We start from the raw sequence: 9960 nt of genomic DNA, 5'->3' as shown, positions 1-9960 counted from the left end.
TGGTGGCACACTCGTAACAACTCCTTTCCTACTCTCAACCGTGGCGTCCCGCCCACTCATTTCCTTATTTGCAACTATATACAAACTCTCCACCTGGCCAATGAGCTTCCAAGACAAGTCCGTTTTAATCCGCCGAAACATTCGTTTAGACCCATATCGGTGAAATTCCATTTTGTGCTTCCCCGCTAATGAAATCAGTTCCTGTACAGTTCGCGCCTCACTCAGTGGGTTAGTAGCAACTCACTTTCTCAGAGTACATCTAAGCCTGAATTCGCTTCAACAGCGGTAATAACCATGCCCATTTAGGCACGACCATCACCGTTACTGTCCCATTACCGCGCAATCCTGAGTAACCACGAACCCCCCAACCAAGTTTCTATTCTTACGGTACTATTGCGATCATGTCTAACGGCATGTCACCCACTGGCTGGGAATATACATTATTTTTAATATTACGAATCGTGCCAGTTTAGACATGACCTCACCTAAGTCGGAAAGTGCGCGCCATTTTGTGTGACTACTTCAGTACCCACAACAGTAGCGCTTTTGTTCAGACTGAACCATCATGACCATGCCTGACGGTATGTAGCCCACCAGCTGAAAAAAGCATTTTTAATAGCATCATTCATCATGAGGGTAGAGCCTCAATGCCGCCAGGTCAATGGCATCTTAGCGGGTGCATTCGCCTTCGCCGAAATCCACGCCCAACATGCTCGATTAGTCGGCGTATGCCCGGTTGAAGCTGCATTGCAAAGAACTGCCTGAAAAAGAGGCTAACATATCCGCTTGTACTAAGCCAACTCCACAGAAGCAAGCTTAAAAGATTGGACAGTTGCATCACGCCATTTACTGATGGCTCGATACGTCTTTCGTAGGGCACCCCAAATATCTACATACACATGGATAAACAAACAGGGGGAATCAGTATTCTCAAGTCTGGATTCAACCAACAAGACACAGTACAGATTACGCATGACACAATTCTGATTATCACGTGCCAAGTACCAAGTAGATGGCCAATGATCCTGTCTCTGGTAAGTTTGTTCGAGTTCACAGGCTTCCACCCCGAGCCCAAGGTGCGTTTGGGGGCACCAGGAAAGAGCCAGTGGCTGCAACGTCACGCACGATGGTGTTAATTTGCGTTTTTGAGGGTTGGTCGCCCGGCTTTCCCAAACCGGAGGCCTGTGTATCCGGAGCGCATTTACTTAAATATTCGTCCGCGATATCCAGCCCCGATACAATCCGTTTGAGGCATGCGTTAGAAGCGTCAGGCTTGGTCTCGGTGAACAGATCAATTTCTGTCCCGGAAACTGTGGTTAACCAGAGATTTCTGTGAATATTCTGCAGTCCTTTTGAATCGTGCAAGGCGCTGGGTGTGTCCTTCATGATTGGGTTGAAACTGCTGTGGCGTGGGTCTCCGCCTACTACGGCGCACCGTCTTCGAAGAGCTCAGAGCGACTGCTTCAGGCTAAAATATCCCGCGTTCTGGAGGGCAAGCAGCTGTGACACACAAGGCATCCTCGGGTTTGTGCAGGGTACTTGTATAGCATGAGGAGGAGCAGAGGCGTGGTGCTGACGGGTGTTCCCCTCCAGCGGCTCAGTTCTACGTGCCCTCAACTATGGTGCTGATTCTCCGGTTCACCAACCGATGATTTCTTTACGTCGAAGGATGTGCTCTTCTCAGTCCGCTGAGGCTGACGTTGAACTAAGTCTTCCTAATATTATGGTCCAAGTTCTGGATTCGCCCGCCATTTGTGGCCCTCTAGGTACCCACAACACGTTTGGGGTGGTACATGTCTTTCGGTCTATATCCTTGCTACTGCTTCGAAAGTCTTCTGCCCAATGTGTGACTTCTATTGTGATGCTGATTGTTGCACCTTGAACAATGTACAGTGCTGTTTGTAGGTACTTAAGTCGTTGGCATTTACACCTGTGTTTTCAATGCCAATTGATGACACGCCTTGAAATAGAACGTTATCTGTTCTCCTCTTGTAAACCATTCCATATCCAACGTCAGGTTAATGTTTATATCTGTGATCCCTCTGTTCAAAACACAGCAAGAGTGATAGGTATATCATTTGAAGAAAAGGCTTGGGCATGGTCCCGCGCTACACAATTTCGGCTCCTCTGAAGATCCTATACGCTTCGGCTCCGCTCTCATAAAATTGAGCTCCATTTTTCTGGCAGTTCCTGTCATTTGCGTAGCATAAGGGCTTTCTTCAAGAACCTATCACTGTGCTCTCTTTGACATGGACTAATCATCATTATTTTCAGCTGCGTTTGCCAAGTATACGGAAAAATTGCCAGAGTTTCTCGAACCCTCTGTATAGTGGTTGATGTTCGCTGGCATTTGCCCCACAGAAAGCAAACCAATCTAAGGCGCAATCAAGCGGAAATCAAACAATAGCAACTGCTGATTATGGCAAATATGGTGAATGATGAAAAGTGCGTCCATATGTCGTTTGGAGGGGATTTAGCGAATGCCCTTGTTATGCATGGTGAAAAAGGACCAGAAGACATCATGAGGATAGATGACAAAAAAGATTTGGGCTTCTGGGTCTCCTCAAACTTGTCGTTCTCACTACACCATGAGAAATCGGCCCAAAAGGCATTCGCCATTTTACGGATGATCCGACACACCTTCTCCCGTATAACTCGCATGGTCTTCCAAATACTCTATGGTGCCTACGTCAGACCGCTCCTTGAGTACGCCAACCAAGTTGTCTACTCAGGACGTACGAAAGACGTCACCCTCATTGAGTGTGTCCAGCGGGCCGCTACGAGAATGGTTGTCGGCCTCAAATCCGTGGACTACGAAACGCGTCACGCGATGCTTGATCTCTTTCCCCTGGAGTACCGTCGCCTCCGAGGGGACCTAATTCTTACTTACGCCCTGTTTGAACAAAGCTTGGCAAACAGGTTTTTTACCATTGACCCAGCAAACACCCGACGGGGGCATAGTAAGAATATTTTCAAGCTCAGGGCACACACATTCATTAGACAAAATTTTTTTCATTTCGGGTAGTAGCTGCGTGGAATGACCTCCCTCCGACGGTTGCACACGCTCCTTCTAGAACCCAATTTAAAGCACTATTAGACATCTATTTATGCGAATCCTGGCGCTGGCAAGCATACTGCCCCGCGCTGAGAACATAAAGAGCAGTGCTACACCCTTTTTTCACTTGTGCCTTCCAGCTGAACGACAGCCACTGACCGACAAGAACAAAACCGACCAGGGAAACTTGGGCAAAGGCTTCGATCCTGTGTATTAATCCGTGAATCCGTGAATACGTATTGACCTCTGCGACCTTCCTGTTTGTTAGCGTTCATTCATTTCGTAAAAAGGGCCACTGAAACGTTTAGTTTGCCATGCTGATTGCTCTGAACTGCACTCCAAAGTTGATTATATCCCACTGTGATTCTAGCTTGGAAGTATCTGTTCGGATACCGGAGCGAATTTTGATAAAAGTAAGAGAGAGAGAGTCTCCAGCAAAGGGCTACGAGGTCGACATCCTCCCCACTGGCATATAGTACTCTTGAAGGTCATCCTGCATCAATGAATTCGCCCTGAACAGCTGCTATCACCTATGTTCACCGTCCCCTTCCAAATCCAGACATAATATCCCCTCTTCACTCTGCACGTCTATCATGTAGCGGCACCCCACAGTTTATATCTAACTAGCTCCACTGGTACCCACGTCATCCATTTATAACTGCATGTACTTACATATCCAAAGAGGACAGTCTTTCCATTCACCCATGTGCCCAGCACCAGAGAAGATGAAGATCATCGATTCCTTCCTTTCAACCCATGAAGTGAATCTGAGTCCGAGTTCGATGTAGGAATATCCGAGCCAGGATCATTTAGCTGTCTACCTGCGTTTAGGCCTATTTTACCAATTGAATTAATGACCTAGACTCGCGCGCGTTACACAAGGAATTTCGCCGCATTGAGTATGTCACGAGTCCGGGTTGACTGTGTGCAAGTTGAAGGCCTCGTACTGCTTAAAATGATAAAGCAGTATCAGGAAGAGGCCCTCGCTAGTCAGAATTGTGTCAACGGAACGTTATTGGGTCTCTGTAACGGGAATGTCTTGGAAGTTACCAATTGTTTCTTGCTCCCCAAGACTCAGGATGACGATCCCGCAGCCAACGAAGCTCTACTTAATTTTGAAGTGAACATGATAAAAAACCTCAGACAGGTTGGTTTCCCGATAAGTCACGTGAGTTTTTTCAGCTTAACATTGATTACTTGAATGTGGGCTTCTACCAAAGCGGACCCGGAGGAATATCCATCAACAGGGCCAACATTGACAATATTTACCAGTGCCAGAGCAATCTGCCGGAAGCAATCCTGCTAACCTACGATCCAACAAGAACAACAAGAGGTCATATTGGCCTCAAGGCTTATCGTCTAGCGTCAGATATATTGAACGCCAGGTCCGATGCCGAGCGGCGTCTACGGGTTTCGTATACTCCGAAGGTGAGGTTTTCACTCTCGGGCTAGAATTAAAAATTCATTATTATTTGAGCAAGTTCCTCAGCATAGTCACTCTTATCGGAAGGTCTTCGGGCTCGCGCCTCCTGGAACGGAGTTCAGTGTTGTGCGGGCAAGTGAGCCTGGATTTTAAAGTCACAAAGACCTTGACAGTTTAGGATCGGAAGTGAATCCGTGGGTTACGCGGACTAGAATAGTGTTCGACGAGGCTTGACCATTCCGTGAAGGCCAAAAGGGAGCAGTGCGACTAGTAGCTAGACTACTTAGCCAAGGAAGTCTCGAGGTAGACCCGTAGTCTTTCGTGATAAGAGTTTGTAGGGATTAATAGGTAGTGCGCAGGCGACTAGCCAGTCTATAGTTACGGAAACAGCAGTGCTGTCTTTCCCACAGAAATGACGGGTTAAAAACAGTGGTCCATAACCACTGCGCTCTCCGATCGCCCAACTTGACGGTGGCCGTCGGTTAATTATCCAGTACGATTGAAGTGCCGTCAGACCGTACCAGAAGCCCGGTACGTCCCCAAGTACGCATGAGCGACTGGAATAAGATGTGCCTTGGTCCATGTGCCCTGGAGCTGGCGAATCACCGCGCAACCACTCAGGTGAGACCACTGAGGTTTTGGCCAACACTGGACCCTGTTATCCTTTTCCTTATGAGTGAGATTTTTACCTCTGAGATACCGGAAAGTATCACTCGTTCGTGCAACTGCCGTGTGCTCCCGCCCACACATCTTTGGCATTCAGCTGGTGCACCGCGTCTGGGTTGCCTACCGGCCCCGTAACTGGCTTCCTGGGTTTGAGCTGTCGCCCAGCGAGATAAACCAAGGCGTTCTCTTACGGGGTTCAGAAGATCTGCTCAACTTCACAGTTTTCAACATCTCACTCCATATTAGATACTTGTTGAAGCTTGGCTTTCACTGTCGGTGTGTATTGTCTTCGAAACACGGTTACCAGATCTCACTGCGGTCGTGCACCCCTGTCGTATACCGCTCTGCGTACAGTCATATTTGCGCTCATGCTAAGTTTGTTCGGGAACTGGTTAGCCACACACTGAAGAGGTTAGCTTTGATGTTTACGCGCTACTGATCGTGCCATTGGCCAATTTCTGCTAGTGTCATTAACTACTAGTGAATTTAGCCTTGGGGTCTCCATCCAGGGAAGTGACAGTTGTCTACCTAAGTTTGCTGGTTAGTGTTTCCACACTTCATTGCCAGGTCATACACTGTCCACCCGTCAGTTGCTTCCATTCAGCACAGGGCTGGGTGAAAAGAGCTCTGCGAGGCAGATGGTATTCCACCCTAGTGCTTCCTGTGGGATGGCAGCTAGGCACCGAAAGGGTGTTACAGCTTAATGATTACTGTCAGTTTATTATTATTCGGCATCGACCTTGGTCGCCGGCTTCAACGACAACATCAGTCTTTACATAGTTTTGAAGCACTAGTAGCGACGCTTGCTATTTGGGCGACAAAACGTGTCTCAACAGTCGATTTAGGATTTGGCAGAATATCGACAACGGACCTCGATTTTCGGGGCATGGTATTGAAGACGCCTCCTGGGGAAATCCATCAACCAAGAATTTTCGAAAATCTCTAACGTAAAAGTATCTAAAATACGCATTGCACAGGTTTCCCAAGTTCAAATTAAGAGGCCAGATGACAAATAGCAGTAGTGTGGGAATAGTGACTGTGTGATTACCTTAAATTTAAATCCACCTTGTCGGAAGTAAGATGAGGATCGAATCTGTCAGGTTTTTTTTTAGCACGAAAGGCTTTTGTGACTTTCCGCAACTCGTTCCGCGTATTTCGTCCAAATTAGTTCATGCTGGCTCTTGGATAGAAGTCTTTTGATATTTGTACATCGCCAAAGGATACACTTTGGTACCAGTTAACATGTGTTATTCTCTTCTTCATTGAAATGAAACAAGGCATTTAGTCTGTATTGTGCTGAGTCAGTTATTCTTCTGAGCTCAGGGCATCATTTAGTGCTGCCAGAATAGAGATGGTGGTGGCATAATAACAAACTAAATTTGTTTATTACGGTTGTCCGCTCTCACTAATCGCTTTCTTTTTTCTAGGGCCCGGAGGTTTCATGGGAATGTGTGAGTGACTATTTGTCTTTTTCTTTTGTATCCCGCTTTCTTGGATCTGTCAGTTTAAGGTTAGGGCGTCCTATCAGCACGTCTTTTGTTGCTCTTAGGTTGGTCATTTGTTTATTTTTTCCAACGTTTTGGTGTAACGACGTTTTCATGTTGAACGATTCCAGATTTTGCTGTTGTCTCGTAAAGATTACTACCAGTGAATCAAACACGATCTATTGCTAAGCTGATATCAGCAGTGGGGATAAACACCCGTTTTGTAGTTTGTTCACTGAATGCGTAATTGGATCTCGTTTATTGTATCGTTCAATTAAATGTACTACGCAAAGGCCGGTTCGCATTTGTCATAATCATTGTCATCGGGGGCGAGATGGCACAAGTAGTTAGGGCGCGAATTTACTGACCGAATGGTCCGTGGTTCGAACCCGACCCGAAACATCAATGTTGACACTGTTACTTACTGTCCCATACTGCTGGACCGAATCCCAATATATTGGGACACTCCCATTCCTACAGCTTGATCGTGCTCAACTTTCGGACGTGGAAAAATGCCAAAATGTGGGACATCAACTGTGCATTCCATCGGCCTGTTCTATTGCTGGGTAAAATCCAGTAATCCTTTTCGCATTCGGCTATACGCTGTATGCATCAAGGAACATGACAGTTTACAAGTTAACTAAGGTTTGTTTATCGAGAAATTCAGGTGTATCGCTTTATCGCACTTGATTATCTGTGCGTCACAGTAAATCGAATAGATCGAGGAAGGGTTAAAACAATGAGTAATAAACAACTTAAAGCTGCTTCGGAAACGATGGGGAAGCCTGCACATTACCTGCGTCAAAAAATAGCGTTCTGGGAAAGACTAATATCCCTTGTTGGATATTATGCAGGGATTTTATTTCAGGTGGAATCAATTGAAGAGGGATTCGAATAAAACACGACCAAACATGATGGAATTCCGAAGCAATCAATTCTGTAGTTTTTGAAACGAAACCACGGTGCATTTGGATCGATGTCACCCAAGATCTCGATATACTTTTTCGTTTCTCTGTCACCGTTTGTTTTCGTCAAGTCTTAGCTTCTGAGGTAATACCGAATGCAATTCGAGCTCTGCTATACTCAAACCTGCCTTTCTTCCATAGGAAGCAGCTTCTTTACTGGGTCGGAACAACTTCACCCGCCTGTTGGATGAAATTCCCGTCGTTCTGCACAACTCTCATTTGGTCAATATCGTGTTATCTGATCTTGTTAGTGATCAAGATTTATCCCGAACCACTATGTCGAGCAACTCTTCAATTCTAGACCTGGCACCTCCTGTTCCAGCTGATCACTCAGGACGATACTCGGCTTTGAATCTTAGCATGGCTTCCACTTTGGAACAACAGCTCCGCTCTTTGCTTATCGGACTTGATACAGTCCACGACTATCAGTACCTGTATCAGCGAAGCCTGGCGAAATCTCAGAGTTCTGGGATAGGAAAGGTGAGTGCCGTGGCACAAACCTCAGGGCTACACTTTTGTCCCTCGTTCAAATTAATGATTTCATTTTCACTTTTACTTAAAAATGAGTAGAGCGGTAGCGTTTTTTCATGAAGAAATCTGTAATCGACCAACATTCTGGTGATTTACCGCCCTTAAATGTGTCGCTTTAGAACCTCAAGTGGAGATCTTAGGAGTGAAATGATCCAGTTATTGGGTAAGGTAACAGAAACAGTGAGTATGATGATCGTAGCTCTGTGCCGTGATGTTCTTTTACCTAATTAATCATATGACAACTGCTCTGAACCGTTCAGCTAGTGGAGGTTGTGTCCTTGCTACTTGTGTCGGATAAAATCGTATTTTAAAATCCCATCTACTAAATAATAGTGGGATTCGTACCGCAACAATCCGCCACTCCACCTCATTCGTTTGGTGATATCCCATCGAAGACCTAATCCGCCCTACCTGGTTTGCATGTAGTTGAAGTCATGTATAGACGGGTAATCTCTAGTAGGTCACATTGACCAGGGTTCCAGCCTTCCACTGTGGAAAGGAACTTATCATTAGCACTCGTTGTGTGCATTTCGAAAACGAGGTTTTTCCTGTTTGTCAATCGTTCATTAAATAGGTGCTACCAGATGTTCATCAACCTTCGTTATTCTACAGAGGCGACCAATCCAACTTGTGTTCTAATTACCAATCACACCGAACCCGAAGAGTACGGCACGATTGTGCCGAGTTCTGTTCCCTTTCCAGCTGATTGAAAGCGTGTGGATGGGTGATTTTGCGCTGCTTATAACTTTGGTTAGTCTAGTCCAGTCTGAGATGGCCACGCAAAAATCTAGCAGTTTTAGGTTTCCCGAGCTACTTTGGGGAAACTGTGTCTGTCTAAGCCTATGTATTTTCCTTGTGTTTTCTGCCGGTCTCCCCAAGTGACACTCATTGGAGTATGTTTCTGTGTTAAATGTTTCATGATTTTCAGTCTTCTGCTCTGACGCTAATTTTGCATACGACCATATTTTTCAGTCTTCACAAGAAGCCCGTAATCGTGAACTCGCCCCAATTCGCTTGGACACTTCTTTGGTCTCTGCACAACTGGACTTCTACTGCACTAGCTTGTCACAAATGGCCGGACAAACAATGGGTAAACTAATGATGACACAAGCTCTACAATCCACTCAACAACCTGTCGGAGGAACGAAATCACATAAAAACTAACTTCACTTGATTTGAAATTCTATTGTTGTATGAGTTTTGTGATTAAATGGTGAAGTCAGTGTGCTGTCTGCTTAACGGTTTTGGGTGTGGTAATTGAGTGGTCGTGCTGGCTCTGCGAATCGTTTTTGTAAATTTTTTTGTTGAAATAGAATTACTCTCTTTGGTCCCCTAGGTTTTACCGTACGACCTCTGCATTCTCGCCACGATCCTCGAGACGTTTGTTCACTAACCCCGCTTGTATGTTAGCCTGTGCAACAGCAGTTCGGTGCCCTATAAGCCTTGAAATCTCTCAGCAAAAATGTAGACAGTCGTTCATCACATGGATTGAATTCCCACTAAGTGGCCCAAACCGTCACTAAGAGACTGGACCTTGCCGTGGTGTGACGGTTTGCGTACTTCAGCGATCCATTGAACTATACTGGAGAGTGTCCCGCGACACTTACAGAGTCTCTCATACCAGGTTGGTCAATGGTTAGAGGTCTGACGAACACAGACTCCTGGCCCTCCAGGTTGGGGGTTGGAACATGTGGCGACTTGTTCCGTAGAAATGGTAATGCATTTGCATTTCCCGTCAAACACCGCTGCCTTGCGGTTAGGCTTTTGAGCTAAAGGCTTTGGTTGAGGACCCTAATCGTCCTCCTGTCTAGGTGTGGGCGCCCTGGCAGTATCCCA

At 46.0% G+C, this 9960-nt stretch overlaps 1 protein-coding gene across 1 annotated transcript; it reads left to right on the top strand.

Annotated features, from left to right (window-relative positions):
- Positions 1-3956: 3956 nt before the first annotated feature.
- On the top strand, positions 3957-9399 carry T265_08315 (hypothetical protein; the record flags this gene model as incomplete). Its single annotated transcript, XM_009174081.1, has 4 exons — positions 3957-4202; positions 4238-4483; positions 7735-8073; positions 9097-9399. The coding sequence occupies 4 exons, from the start codon at positions 3957-3959 to the stop codon at positions 9286-9288; spliced, it is 1023 nt and encodes a 340-aa protein (XP_009172345.1).
- Positions 9400-9960: the final 561 nt, after the last annotated feature.

Source organism: Opisthorchis viverrini (assembly GCF_000715545.1).
Source record: "Opisthorchis viverrini unplaced genomic scaffold opera_v5_215, whole genome shotgun sequence".
Taxonomy (NCBI): domain Eukaryota; kingdom Metazoa; phylum Platyhelminthes; class Trematoda; order Opisthorchiida; family Opisthorchiidae; genus Opisthorchis; species Opisthorchis viverrini.
Note: the sequence above shows the minus strand (reverse complement) of the source record. Positions and strands in the feature narration are given on the sequence as shown.